Here is a 15,785-nt window from a genome sequence, read left to right as displayed (position 1 = left end):
TCAATAAAGTATTACGACTTGGGCTTTTTATGAAAGGATACCATAACTATTGAGATAGAATTCTAAGTTGAAATTGATTTGGTTGGTTTGAATTGAATGATATTAAATTCATTATTCATTTATCTAATATTATCTTATATTTTTTTTTTTTGAAGGACTAATATTATCTTATATGAAACTTTTACTATTTAATCAACCACTTAATTACTAATTTTTTGTTTTTTTTTTTTTTTCACAAAATCAAGATTATAAGAATAAATTCTTTAGTAAGTGCTTCAAAATTAGTACTTAATTTTGTGAGTAGGGATAGAATTATAAGAATTGTAATGTGATTGTTGATCTTTAAGGTATAAAAATGGAAGGGAAATAATGAGAAAACGGCCTTCTACTTGAAACCTCGAAGAAAAGGGTTTGTTATTTTCTTCCACTTGTACAAAATGCTGCAGTGCCTTCTTATACAGATTTGGCAACTACAAGTCTACAACTCAATTGACAAATTAATTCCTCTGGCTATGTAATAAGCACTCATTTACAATTACAAGAAAAGAACTTGCCGCTAATTAATTATGGAAAAATATAAATTAAAAAAAAAAAAAAAAAAAAACTCTCAAGTAGCCAATTTAAAAAATCTCATAAAGTGATAGAGGTGGCCGTTTAATACATCAAACTATCGAAATGTGATAAAAAAATAAAAAATAAATAAAAGGCCTCCGTTAGATATCCCTAATATTTTCCAATGTTTTTGTATTGATGTTTTGTTGCTTGTTTTATATGCTACAGGCGTCCGGACGGGAGTCATAAAGACTACTCGATATCATGCTTCTGAGTAATGATATAAGAAGGACTAGAGTCATCACAAATGTAATTTGACATTTAAAATTATCATTGAATTTGAGATGATCATTATTAAATTTTAATTTACTGGTGATTTTAAATGCCAGATCACATTTAGGATGACTTTAAGAAGACTCTAATCCTCTTTATATAATTACCCCATGCTTCTTGTGGAAAATTTTCCACATCTATCCAAATAATTTGCGTCACCACTCACCAGTATTTGTCGCCTAATTTGGTTTTGAGAGAATTTATATAATGATTGACTTTAAGTCATTCTCATTTATTAATCACAAATAATTGACATCATGGCCCTATCGAACTTAAAAGCCAATTTACATGTATGATTGAGACTCAAAGCTTACAGTCTTTGCATGGAGATAAAATCTATTTCTCTTAGTCTGTCGCTTTTGAATTGAGATAAGATTTGAAACCCAAAGTAGATGGATCAGCATACCAAACATGACTTTTTATTGTCTTTGCATTTATTATCAGTCAGTCAGCTAAGAGTGATTACTCAAAAAGTTCTTACTCCTTATCTCACGGCATGACTAAAGTTTTATTACTCAAGCTTAATTTCTACCTAGGGGTACCGTAACTTGTTGAGATAGAATTTTCAATTGAAATTTAATGACTTCTATAATTAGAGGTGACAATTTGTGTTCGCGTGTCAAATTCGAGTCGTATCAAGTCATAAGTTATAAGATTATATAGGTCAATCATAACTCTTTAATTTTATAGTGAGTTTGTGTCAAGTTTGTCGGTTATATAAAAAAGTGTCAGCCCTTATGTCGCGTGTTGAGTTCGGGTTGTGTCGAGACATAAGTATAAGAATATATAAGTTAACCATAACCAGACCCATTTAATTAAACGAGTGAGACTCTTCAAGCCTAACCCTTTAATTTAATATTGAGTTCATTTCGAGTTTGCGGGTTGTATCAAAAATTGACAACCCTACTACAATATGCTTTTTTTTTTTTTTTTAATTTATTTTAGATACAATAGGTACGCTTCAATTTATAAAGATTTTAAAACAACTCAATTGACAAACTAATTCCTCAAGTCTAACTAACTACAACCACCGAACAATATTTTGCTATGTTAATAAGCACTCATTTAAAAGTAAAGAACTTGCCGCTAACTGTTCATTTCGTATAATTAATTATTATAATAATTTAAAATTAGTACTGTTTCAAATAAATTCATTCTAGCTACCCAATAGGATAATATTTTCTACGACCATATTTTTCACCATTGATTTTGTTCACACCATTAGAATTATCAAGCATGCAAAGATTTCAAAGCTGCAAAGGATTCTTTGCATTTAATTAAGGAGGGCAAACTAAAATTTCTTATGAGGCAAAAGCATGAATAAAAAATTTATTAAGATAGAGGAGACTCTAAATAATTTTCTCTTAATATATTTCAATTTTTAACGCAAACTCCTATTAAAATGGAACCCAACATTTTTTTATATCCCAAAAATCAGCTATGAATGAATCTGTAGTAAACCTCGAATCAATTTTTCTTTGGATATACAACATCAAAGATCCAGCCTGGAACTCATCTTCAAATAAAATTTCTTTTTTATTGTATAAAGAGGTCAATATTCCTAACCAATAACCATGCATGTTGTTCAGAAAGTAAAAAAGAAATATAGCAATTCTCATAAGGGAAAATGGTCCAACAATATGAAACTCATAAAATAGTAAAATAGCATTAAACAAACTAATTCAAAAACGACATATATATATATGTTATGTTTTTGATTGGTGGAATTTTTTTTTTTTTTTTTTTGGCGCTTTACAAAATAATTGAATAGTTTAATTTGATTTTATTGTAATTGATTGTAATCTCCAATAATCAAATTTGTTGTATCATAAAATCTGATTGATTTTATTGTAATTAGAAGTGATGGTAATCAAATTACTTTGATTTGATTACCAAATTTATATACCCCAATTCTCCTTTCAATAGGAGCACCATATATTGTAAAAGATATTCATTGAAGAGAAGAGCATAATATAGCCCTTAAGACTTTATGTATAGATGTAAATCATAGACCGAACCACGTAAAAATCTTTTGTCTATTTTATTTTATTTTCGCATTTATTTATGAATTTCTTCGGCTGGTGTTTATGTTGAAGGTATGAGTTATATATATACCGAAAATATTGTCTTGAGAAGGAGCTTTGTAACTTGTCATTTTGCAGCCAATTGCTTTTTAGGGCGGTGGCAAAGTCAGAATTCTAATTTGGTCAATTAACATGATTAAATTATCCAGTGAAAAGAAGCCTCAAACTTTCAAAAGGAAAAAATATTGTTCTTATGCTAATTATGCTTTCCTAGCTAGACTGATCATCGCATACTTTGTAAATAGCTCTCTATACAGGGTAATGATATTCTTCCCACTGAGTGGAAGCAATTTGACCAAACAGATGATTATCATAAAGCTTTACTTGAGCCAGATTCTTACACATTTTGAAAATTGGAATTGATCCACTGAAACTGTTATGTGACATGTCCAAATATTCCAATTGTGTTGCATCCCACAAGATCTATTGTTGACATCATTTTAAGAGATCTATTTGGAGGAAATTATGGTTAAGAACCTTCAAAGCATTGTCTAGACACCATAAAAACATAGAAGTTGAGGAAAAGTGTGCACAAGGGCACCAAGAAGAGCCCTAAAAAATAAGGGAATTTATGGTGTGTGTTGAGGTGGGTAAAGTCCCCCAAAGATGACCATTTTGGCATTTGGCTCTGTTTCCTGGACTGCCACCATCATGATAAATTGAATTGAGAAGGTTAGTGATTCTGAATATAGGATTAAGAAGCTCATTATTTCAAAAAGATGTGGCCTTTAGTTACTGTCACTAATATTTTATAAGGCTTTTCATAAGACTCACCTGTTTGAGTAGGTCTACCCGAATGCCTATTTAGGTAATTAGGTTTCTTGCTCGAGCCAAGTTTTGGAATCAACAATTGCTTGCCTGATTACAATTTTTTTTTGGGAGCAATTAATTATTCTAATAATGTCATAATAGTAGTGTTTCAAATAAATTACTTCAAACCAATAGGATTATTTTTTGTCGAGGACATCAAGTTACTGACATTCCCTTATTTGCCCCTATTTGTTGTACTCAAGTAGCTTACCAGGATGCATATTGTTCCAGGTTGTTGAGGAGGGGTATGAATTCTTTGCTGAGAGGCAGCTTGTAACAATATTCTCTGCTCCTAATTACTATTGTGGCGAATTTGATAATGCTGGTGCAATGATGAGTGTTGATGAAACCTTAATGTGTTCTTTCCAAATTCTTAGGCCAGGAGACAGAAAGACAAACTTCATTTGAACAAATCTGTGAACACTGCAGTGTGCATTGCACCTTAGACTTGCTAATGTGAGTTTCTTGCTACCACCTTTGCCTTGTAAACTTGGTCATTTCTGAAACATCTTCGTGTTTCAATTTATGTTAATATGAAAAGCTACAACTATGATGAATGGCATGTGCTTAGTAATGGGCTTGCCTCAATTATTCTTCAATTCTAATTTATATTGTGTCATCACTTGATTCTCATCATTCTTATGTGACACCTTGCTTGCAGAATGCCTTTCCTCTAATTCTGAACAAAGAGCATGTGAAGATGGAAAGGCTGGATCATAAGCTCCTTCAAACATAAGTTGAAAATCTAGTATCTCTTCCTCTGTGTTGAAGGTATGAGTTATATACCGAAAATACTGTCTTCAGAAGGAGCTTTGTGACTTGTCATTTTGCAGCCAATTGCTATTTAGGGTGGTGGCAAAGTCAGAATTTTGATTTAAAATGATTGTCAAAGCTCTCTCACAGCAATTGTGGTGAGCAAATACATTTGGTTCTGTAAATGACTGCACGTCATAGACTCCACCGAGAAATTGTTTGAGTTGATGAATATTTATAAGCCCTGCATTAGTACTGGAAATGTTGGAATACCACTCACATTTCTCACATGCAATGGCAGAGGTGTTGGCATTTCAAAGATGCCTTGCTCGCATGGCTTCTTGTGGAAAAGTTCATTACTTGGGTGGTAGCAAATGCTAGTATAAGCAATTAGAGTTTCTATTGCCTCCTTTTCTTTATTTCTTCTCCTCCATGTTTCTTTTTGACATGATTCTGGTCTCCCAAGAGTAAGTGTTAATCAGCTTTTTCATACAAATGTTATGCTTTTAAACGTATGTAGCATGCGAATGTGATTATTCGAGTATGCTTGAAAATTTGTCAAACTGTATTCTGGTTGCTGGGATATTGTGATTATTCAAGTATCCGACGTTTCAATACATGGGAACTTTGTAGAAATTATGCAGCTTCCATTTCAGTCAGACTTCACAACCTCTGCATCTACAGACTTCCCATAATCGATTTTTCTTTTGATTTTCACTTAAAGCAGTCAAATCTGCATTAAATGTTTACAAAAAAAAAAAAATCTGCTTTAAGGGTATGGAAAAAAAATCATTTTGGGAACATCCACCAGTAACTCAAATCCATTACTGACTTTACTCAAAAGAAATATATATATATATATATATCCATTACTGACTAATTTGACTGGATCCAACAGCAGCCCCCCACTGTCCAAAACGAGGCCTTGGAGTTTTCCCTCAAGATTGAACTGCTCAAAAGAGGAAGTCCTTTGGAAAAGTAAATCCAGAAAGTGTTAGCTGCTGTAAGGACCTTAATATAAAGATCTTTCACACTTCCACTGTCATTAGAAGGATACAAAATGCCATCGACTTCCTCAAGGCCTCAAATGAAACTTGGCTCTTAGACACAAGTACTGGGAGTTTGCTTTTAATCACACTTCAGAACCCTCTTCACCCCTTCCTTCCCTGACCTCTTTGAAAATCTTCACTCCGTTTGGTAGATGATTGTGTATTGGGTTTTTTTTTTTTTTTTTTTTTTTTGAATAGTAATAATAAGTGATTGATGTGATATAAAGTATAATGTTAATATAAGCAATTAGAGTTTCTGTTGCTTTATTTTCTTTTTTTTCTTTTTCTCCATATGTTTTCTTTCCGACATGATGATGGTCTCCCAAGAGTAAGTAGCTTTTCATACAAATGTTATGCTTTTAAACGTAATTGTAGCATGCTCGAAGACATAATAAGTTACTTGAAAAATTGTCAAACTGTATTCTGAATTTCTGCTAATGAGTGCGCTTGAATGAAAAAGATGAGTCGTTTGCTTTATGTGTTCACATTTTGCTGCTAGTGGGTGCGCTTGAATGCTTCACCAGCATTTCGTTTGCCCCCAAAACCTTTCTATTTTCTGGAAGCACTGGCTCAGGGGAAGGTGAAGGGGGGCAGTTGGTAGTTGCCCATTCAGACTCTTAAAAATAGTTTTTTTTTTTTTTTTTTTGACATGTCCACACAAAAGAAGGGGATGAGGGATTCGAACTAGTAACCTTCGCTTCATGAGGTGTGGTACACTATCGATTGAGCTACCCCTTGAGAACCTCTTAAAAGTAGTTGACAGGCTAAGATGAATCAAGTTTTGTGTGATAAGCATTAAACAACCCTATTTTTTTTTTTTTTATGTAAGAGCTGGTCTTTAATCTACTTGGTGCATGAAAATGCTTAGAGAGTAATTAGTTATGTTTTCCTACACTAATTAGATACTCTCCAAATACCTCTCTTACCCGGGAAATGATATTTTTCTTTTGGTATTGGTAAAGCTGAGATCATATAAATCGACAAAACACGCACAACACATTAAACTGAAAAACTGTTAAATTACCTAAAATTATTAAATTAAAGAACCAAACATACATGATCAAACAACGTTTGTATCCAACCATGCACTCCCAACGGTTAACGAACTTCAGCTGTCAAAGGGATGGTCATGTAATTCATATGTACTAGGCATCTTGCAGTCCTCTACAAATATTTGTTGAGTGCAAATTTGAAACAGTACTGACGGATGCAAATGTGATAGCATGGACAATTTTTGCTACACATGACATGTACGCCTCATAAGTAGCCCCAAAAAATAATATCATGCAAACAAGTACTTCACTAATTATGTAGTTTGCCCATCACAAATTAATACCATACCTTAAAGACAATACTTGCATCCAATTACATGGATCCTTTTTTATTTTAATTTTAATTTTGCTTAATAGCGAAACCAAAATGAAAAGAGTTAATTATGATAAACCTAGACGCATTGCGCTTCATAACTATGACTAGTTTCTCGGACTCTTATTTCTACATATGCGCCTCTGACAGTATTCTTTTTCAAGATATAATTGAGGGAAGATCCTAATCAAATTCATCCACATCAATTTGGAGGTAATTGAGCCCTAATTGGGCCTCAAGTGAACTATTCACCATTGCCAACGAAGTTGACAGAAGTATTATTGGAAGGTTATCAATAAAATTGTTTGAAGCCACATCTATAATTTGAAGCATCGGCCAGGTGGCATTAGGCTGTGGACGAGTAATTGACCCGTAAAATTTGTTAGATCGCAAAACAAGAATCCTTAACATGGATATGTTCTTCAAGTAAAATGGAAAAGTACCCTCGATGTGGTTGTTCCCAAAGTCCAAGACCTCCAACCATGTGCAATTGGCCAAAGATTTTGGTAGCCCCCCTTCTAGTTGGTTTTTATTGAGAGATAAAAGTATATAAACGACAATTATCTAGAAATGCATCAGGAATGGTGCCATTGAGGCTGTTTGTCCTTAGATCTAACACACGAAAACTTCCAGTCATGTCAATCAAGCATTGGGGAATTATGCCACTAAAGAAATTATTAGACACATCTAGAAGTAGAAGATGTATGATGGAGTCTTTGCATTGAGTTTCTCATGGTTTATTGTCTTTGCATTGAGATATGCTTCACAACCCCCGAAATGGACGGACCAGTATACCAAATGTGAATTTTTATTGTCTTTCTTTGAATTTGTCTCAATCACTTAAAACTAGGTATTCAAAAAAGTCCTTATTCATTTTCTCATATCACCACATTAATAAAGTATATATTACAACTTACACTTTTTATGAAGGAATACAGGATTGTGTTGAGATAGAATTTTAACTTGAAATCGATTTCGTTGGGTTGAATTGAATAATATTAAATTCATTATTCATTTATCTAATATCATCATATATGAAATTTGAACCATTTAATCAACCACGTACTTCAAAAAAATTTTGTTGCACAAAATCAATATTATAAGAATAAATTCTTTACTAAGTACTTCAAAATTAGTACTTAATTTTGTGAGTATGGATGGAATTGTAATGTAATTGTTGATTTATAACAAAGGAAAATGGAAGGGAAATAATGAGAAAACTACATTTTTCTCTGTGATTCATTTAAAATGTTGTTTTCTCATCTATTTCAATAGACATTTTGCACTATCAACTTTCAAATATTTTAAAAGACGGGAAAGTTCACACACTTTCCACAAAATATCATTCAATTAATAATGTCCTCTTAAATATTGTGCATGCATGGTGACCTCTTCCCTGATCTAACAAATTTAGATCAAATCAGGAACTTACCTGATCGTCCGACTGACGTGCCAAATTCTGGTTTGCTTTGTGATTTACTTTGGTCGGATCCTAGTAGAGATGTCAAAGTCTGGGGAGTGAATGACCGTGGAGTCTCTTAACCTTTGGTTGCCCCTATTTGTTGTACTCAAGTAGTTTACCAGGATGCATATTGTTCCAGGTTGTTGAGGAGGGGTATGATTTCTCTGCTCAGAGGCAGCTTGTAAACTCCTAACTATTGTGGCGAATTTGATAATGCTGGTGCGATGATGAGTGTTGATGAAACCTTAATTCTGAACAAAGCAGAATGCCTTTCCTCTAATTCTGAACAAAGCGCTGAGAAGATGGAAAGGCTGGATCATAAGCTCCTTCAAACATAAGTTGAAAATCTAGCATCTCTTTCTCTGTGTTGAAGGTATGAGTTATATACCAAAAATACTGTCTTCTGAAGAAGCTTTGTGACTTGTCATTTTGCAGCCAATTGCTACTTAGGGCGGTGGAAAAGTCAGAACTTTGATTTAAAATGATTGTCAAAGCTCTCTCGCCCAAATTGTGGTGAGCAAATACATTTGGTTCTGTAAATGGCTGCACGTCATAGACTCCATGGGGAAATTGTTTGAGTTGATGAATATTTATAAGCCCTGCATTAGTACTGGAAATGTTGGAATACCACTCACATTTCTCACATGCAAGGCATTTCAAAGATGCCTTGCTCGCATGACATCTTGTGGAAAAGTTGATTGCTTGGGTGGTAGCAAATGCTAGTATAAGCAATTAGAGTTTCTATTGCCTCCTTTTCTTTATTTCTTCTCCTTCATGTTTCTTTTTGACATGATTCTGCTATCCTAAGAGTAAAGTGTTAATCTGCTTTTCATACAAATGTTATGCTTTTAAACGTATGTAGCATGCTGTAAGACATGCGAATGTCATTATTCGAGTATGCTTGAAAAATTGTCAGGCTGTATTCTTGTTGCTGGAATGTGATTATTCGAGTATCCGACGTTTCAATACATGGGAACTTTGTATTATTATGCAGCTTCCATTTTAGTCAGACTTCACAACCTCTGCATCTGCAGACTTCCCATAGTAGATTTTTCTTTTTGATGGTCACTTGAAAGGTTTCTGGCTGCACTGCCTTTAAACTGTCCATAAAAACCTTAAAGCAGTCAAATCTGCTTTAAAGGTATGGAAGAAGAAAATCATTTTGGGAACATTCACCAGAAACTCAAATCAAATCCCTTACTGACTAACTTGAGTGGATCAAACAGCGGCCCCCCACTGTCCAAAACCAGGCCTTTGAGTTGTCCCTCAAGACTGACCTAGATGAACTGCTCAAAAAGAGGAAGTCCTCTGGAAAAGTAAATCCAGAGAGTGTTGTTAGCTAGCCTGTAAGGATCTTAATATAAACTTCTTTCACACTTCCACTATCATTAGAAGGATACAAAATGCCATCGACTTCCTCAAGGCCTCAAACGAAACTTGGTTCTCAGACAGAAGTGGAAGCTTGCTCTTAATCACACTTCAAAACCCTCTTCACTTCTTCCTTCCCTGACCTCTCCGAATTGGATTTTTTGTTTGAATAATAATAAGAAATGATTGATAAGATATAAAGTAGAAATAAGTTTTAAATTTTTTTTGTAAGAAACGTAAAAAGTTATGTTTTATAGTGGGTTTTTTATTCGAGTAGTAATAAAAGTGATTGACGTAATATAAAAAAGTAAGAATGTTTTTGAAGTTGGCTTTTTAGGAAAATTTGTAGGGAAATTTTGAGTTATTTGCCAAACCTCTCAACCTCTTAGAACCTGCCATCTCTGAGGAGGATAACTTTCTCCTATGTGCCATCCCATCTGAAGAGGAAATTTACCAAGCTGTCTGCAACTTAGGCTCCACAAAAGCCATTGCATCTGATGGTTTTACAGCCTTTTTCATTAAATCCTACTGGGCTACGGTGAAACAAGAGGTCCTTAACTTGGTATAAGGTTTTTTTAGGGATGGAAAACTCCTAAAAGGGGACTCCCTGCTCGTGAGTTGCTTTACACTTTGAAATACAAAAAAGGCAGAGGACTCATGGACATAAAAATCGATATGAAGAAGACTTTTGACAAAATAGAATGGGGCTTTCATACTTATTGTTATGGAGAAACTAGGATTCCTTTTCCATCCTCATTAATGGTTCTTCTTTTGGCCACTTCTCCTCCTCCGAGGGCCTTAGGCAAGGAGATCCCCTTTCCCCATTCCTTTTTATTTTGGGTTCTGAGATCCTTGGAGGGGGATCTCACCTTCAAGTCATGGTGTTGCATTTGTTTACCTCGACCCCTAGGTGGGCTAGGCATTAGATCCATATTCCCCCCTTCCAATTTGGGACTCTTCTTGGGTTCCCCATATCCCAAATTTTAAACCCAAACCACTAAATGACAGTAACCTCACCCAACCCAATCTCCTGGTATCAAGCCTCATCAACCCCTCCACAAAAACCTGGCTCCCCTCTTTAGTCAACTCCCTTTTCGAACCCCAAGAGTGCTTAAAACATTCTTAACCTCAGAATTCCCACCTTGCCATCTTTGACAAGCTCATTTGGGTCCATATCTCACCTGGAAACTTTTCCACTAAATCAGCCTACCACCTCCAAATTAACCAAAGAGACCTTCTCAAATTGGAAAGCTCTCTGGAAGCTTAGTCTCAATGACAGATTCAAGCTTCTGCTTTGGAGAATAGAGCATATCCTTCTTAAATATTTATTTTCTCGGATTTCAATATATTGTGCTTTTGCTAAGTGCCTAATTAATTGTGTTTTCTTAGACTAATCACATATATACTTTCTAAATACCTCTCTTACAGGGGATATTATTTATTTATTTTTTTGGAAAAGTGAGAATGATATAAATCGATAAAATACGTACCAAGTTCCAACCATTAAACAGAAAAAAGTGTTAAATTTCCTGAAAATATTAAATTAAAGAACCAAACATACCCAAATGAGTCACAAGAACTCAAGTTGCAGATGCCAGAAGCAACTACAACACCAACAAACCGAACTCTCAAAACCAGAGAGAAAAACCAAAAACATAACATGTACGCCTCATAAGTAGTCCGAAAAAATAATATCAAACAAGTACGTAGTTGAGTAATATAAGTTTGCCAATTACAAATATCATACCACAAAGACAATACATGCATCGTTTTTTATTTTTGCATAATTGCGAAACCAAAACAACTAGAGTTAATAATTATAAACCTGGAGGTATTGCGTCGCATAATTAGGACTAGTGCCTTGCTCTCTGATTTCTATGTCTGCGCCTTTGATGGTATTCTTTTCCAAGATACAATCGAGGGAAGATCTTGAAAAGAATGTCATCAACATGTTTGTAATACCATAACCTCCACCTCTTCCAGAACATAAGAGGCCCAATGACAATTCCAAAGCCAAAAACAAATCCCAGTTCAGCACTTATGAAATTCCACTCAATCCCAGAATTCCAATGTTTTTCTTCATATGTTGGAGGTGACAATCGCGGCTCCTCGTACGTGCAGTGTGATTTCAAAGGGATGCCACATAATCTTTCATTCCCTTTGAAGGAAGTTTCCGAAAATGTAGCAAATTGCTTGCTGAATGGAATTTTCCCCTCCAACTGATTGAAGGAAAGGTTGAGAACTGATAGGAAAATAAGACCATCGGCAAGTTGCAAAGGAATCTTACCAGAAAGCTTGTTGCTTGACAGGTCTAGTGACTCAAGATTCCTCAATTTCCCCAAAGATGTTGGAATTTGGCCTGTCAAAGCATTATGCGACAAGTTGAGAATATGAAGCACTTTGACTTCTCCCATTTCGTTAGGTATTGGACCATCAAAACCGTTGCAAGAAAAGTCAATAGTGGTGAAGATTTGTAGGATATTCTTCAACTCCTCCGTTACACCCTTGATAGTAACTGTTACCATATCTCGATAATAAATTCCATCCACACTAGTTCCAAGGTAACTTAGCCTTGATTGGGCCTTAGGTGAACGATTCATCATTGTCATCCAAGTCAAAAGAGGTATTATTGGAAGGTTACCAGTAAAATTGTTTGAAGCCACGTCTATAATTTGAAGCATCGGCCAGGTGGCATTAGGCTCTGGATGAGTAATGGGCCCATAAAATTTGTTAGATCGCAAAACAAGAATCCTCAACATGGATGCATTCTTCAAGTAAAATGGGAAGGTACCCTCGATGTGGTTGTTTCCAATGTCCAAGACCTCCAACTCATTGCAATTGGCCAAAGATTTTGGTAGCCGCCCTTGTAGTTGGTTTTTATTGAGAGATAAAGTTTGTAAACCACAATTATCTGGAAATGCATCAGGAATTGTGCCATTGAGGTTGTTTGTCCTTAGATCTAACACAAGAAGACTTCCACTCATCTCAATCAAGCAATGGGGAATTGTGCCACTTAAGGAATTATTAGATAGATCTAGAAGTTGAAGATATGTAGCATTGCATATTGATCTAGGGATGCTCCCATTCAATTTATTACTTGAAAGAAACAAGAAGTTAGTGGTGGCAAGAGATTGACTGATGCTTGCTGGTATCTCTCCATAGATCTGGTTGTTTGAAAGGTCAAGAAATTGTAAACTCAATTGGTTTCTCAAGAAATCAGGAAATACTTTCAACTTGCAAGAAGCCAATCCTAAGTAGGAAAATTGGGGAAATGAGGTTAACGAAATGTTAAAACCATTAAATTCAACCAACAAGTTGTTGTATGAAAGTTCAAGCTTCAAAGGCCTTCCAAACGTTTGAATCACACTAAGGTCCAAGGAGCCAGAAAATTGGTTGTGTGAAAGATATAACTCTAGCAATGATGGAAGGGAAAGTAGAGAAATTGGAATCTTCCCATTCAATGAATTGTTCCTCAAGTCAAGAGAATTCATACTCAAAAGTTCTTCCCACTGAGTGGAAGTAATTTGACCAGACAGATTATTATTAGGAAGCAGTAAGAAAGTCAGATTCTTGAACATTCTGAAATTTGGAATTGATCCAGTGAGACTGTTGTCAGACAAGTTCAAATAAGCCAATTGTGTGAGGCTCGCAATTGAGCTTGGAATTGATCCATTCAAATTGTTGTTTGACAAGTCCAAATGGGACAATTGTGTGAGGCTTGCAATTGAGTCTGGAATTGATTCGAAATTGTTGTTTGACAGGTCCAAATAGGACAATTGGGTGATACTCGCAATTGAGTCTGGAATTGATCCATTGAAATTGTTGTTTGACAAGTCCAAATAGGCCAATTGTGTGAGGTTGGCAATTGAGTCTGGAATTGATCCGTGGAAATTGCATCCCACAAAATCTATTCTTGACAACATTTTAAGTTTACCGATAGAAGGTGGAAATGACGAAGAAAAATTTGTATAGCTAAAAACCATGGTTTGAAGAGATCCATTTGGGAGAAATTCTGGCAAAGAAACTTCAAGTCGAGAGTTATATGACATGTCAAGCATTTGTAGAGTTGGAACCTGGAATATCTTTTCTGGAAATTTTCCATTCAGCTGACTATCAAAGAAATCCAAGGACGTCAAATTTTTGAAATCTGCAAAAAATTCTGGAACTGGAGCAGAAAAATTGTTACCGGACAAATTAATAATTGAGAGGAACTGAAGATTCCGTAAGGAGGAATCAATAGGGCCCAAAAGATTGGACCATGACAAGTCCAACTCTCTCAAATTTGGCACTGAAGATGATAAAGCTTGACACCACTCTTTACCATGTGCTGATAGTAATACAGCATCAAGATAAAGTTCCACAAGCTCCGGAAGGTTTTGAACAAGCACATTTAAATTTGGATTCAGAAGTTTCAGCGGAGATGAATAGGAAGATAAATCAAGATGAACCAATCTTGTCAAGCGCGAAATCGCAATAGGAATCTGCCCTACAAAGCCGGCGTTGAATAGACTTAAATAACTCAAATTCGCTAGCTTGTCAAACTTTGATGGAATCGGAGAATTGAAGTTGTTAACAGCAAAACTCAGGCTTTGGAGATGCTCAAGACTAAAGAGGCTGCTTGAATTATCAAGTCCACCCGAGATGAATTCAAAGGACAGGTCGAGACCAATAACACGTCCCTCGTTGCAGGTTACGCCATCCCAAGAACAGCAATCGACACTTTGGTTCCACTTAACAAGTTTTGTGGACAAAGTAGAATCGAATATAAGGGTCTTCTTCAATTCGAGCAACAAGAACCGTTGATTGCCCAAACATTGGTGAGACACCACAAAGACAGTAGAGAAGTTGAGGAAAAGTGTGCAGATGGGCACCAAGACGAGCCACGAAAAGAAGGGAATTCTCATTTCGAGGATGTAGTAATTAAGAGACACTCGTAGATTAAAGAATTGAAGAGGTATGCCATTTATAGTGTGTCGTGGGGAGGGGGTGAAGTCCCAGGAAGACTTACAATTTTGGCCCGTGGCTCTGTTTCCAGCCACTGTCAAACAAATTTATTTCGAGAAATGTGGGGTTGGTGGAAGACTCTGAAAAGTGTATTATGAAAATGAGAGTCAACAGATCGAAGAGGGAGGATGAAACTTGCACTAATTCGATGACTAAAGCAATTACACCCCCAAATATATATATATATATATATATATATCGCCACTAACATTTGTCGCCTAATTTGCTTTTGCGAAATTTATGAAAAGCCCGACTTCATGTCATCCTTATAAAAGATAATTGACATCATGGGAGACCATATCGAACATAACAGGCAATTCACATGTATGATGGAGCCTCAAAGAATGAAGTCTTTCCATTGGGTTTCTCATGGTTTATTGTCTTTGCATTGACACATTGGGTTTCTCATGGATTCTCATTGGACGGACCAGCATATCAAATGTGACTTCTTATTATACTTCTTTGGATTTATCACAGTAAATCGAAAGTGGATACTCAAAAAGTCCATATTCATTTTTTCATATCACTAGATTAATAAAGTATTATAACTTAAGATTTTTACGAAGGAATACCGGATCGTGTTGAGATAGAATTTTGACTTGACATTGATTTAGTTGGTTTGAATTGAATAATATTAAATTCATTATTCGTATATAATATTATCATATATGAAATTTTTACCATTTAATCAACCACGGACTTCAATTTTTTTATTTTTTTTTCACAAAATCAATATTATAAGAATAAATTCTTCGGTTAGTACTTCAAAATTAGTACTTAATTTTGTGAGTATGGATGGAATTGTAATGTAATTGTTGATTTATAAGAAAAGAAAATTGAAGGGAAATAATGAGAAAACAACCTTTTCCCTGTGATTGTTCATTTAAAATGTTGTTTTCTCATCTATTTTAATAGACATTTTAAGCTATCAACTTTCAAATATTTTAATAGACGGGAAAGTCCACACCTTTTTTTTCTTTCTTCAAATTACCACACAATGACAAT

The 15,785-nt window shown here is 35.0% G+C and overlaps 1 protein-coding gene across 1 annotated transcript; it reads right to left on the bottom strand.

Moving 5' to 3' along the window:
• Positions 1-11,629: 11,629 nt before the first annotated feature.
• LOC132163101 (receptor-like protein 7) lies at positions 11,630-14,680 on the bottom strand. The gene has a single exon (XM_059573298.1). It carries the CDS (start codon positions 14,678-14,680, stop codon positions 11,630-11,632), a length of 3,051 nt encoding a protein of 1,016 aa, XP_059429281.1.
• Positions 14,681-15,785: the final 1,105 nt, after the last annotated feature.

This window comes from Corylus avellana, chromosome ca10, assembly GCF_901000735.1.
Source record: "Corylus avellana chromosome ca10, CavTom2PMs-1.0".
Taxonomy (NCBI): domain Eukaryota; kingdom Viridiplantae; phylum Streptophyta; class Magnoliopsida; order Fagales; family Betulaceae; genus Corylus; species Corylus avellana.
Note: the sequence above shows the minus strand (reverse complement) of the source record. Positions and strands in the feature narration are given on the sequence as shown.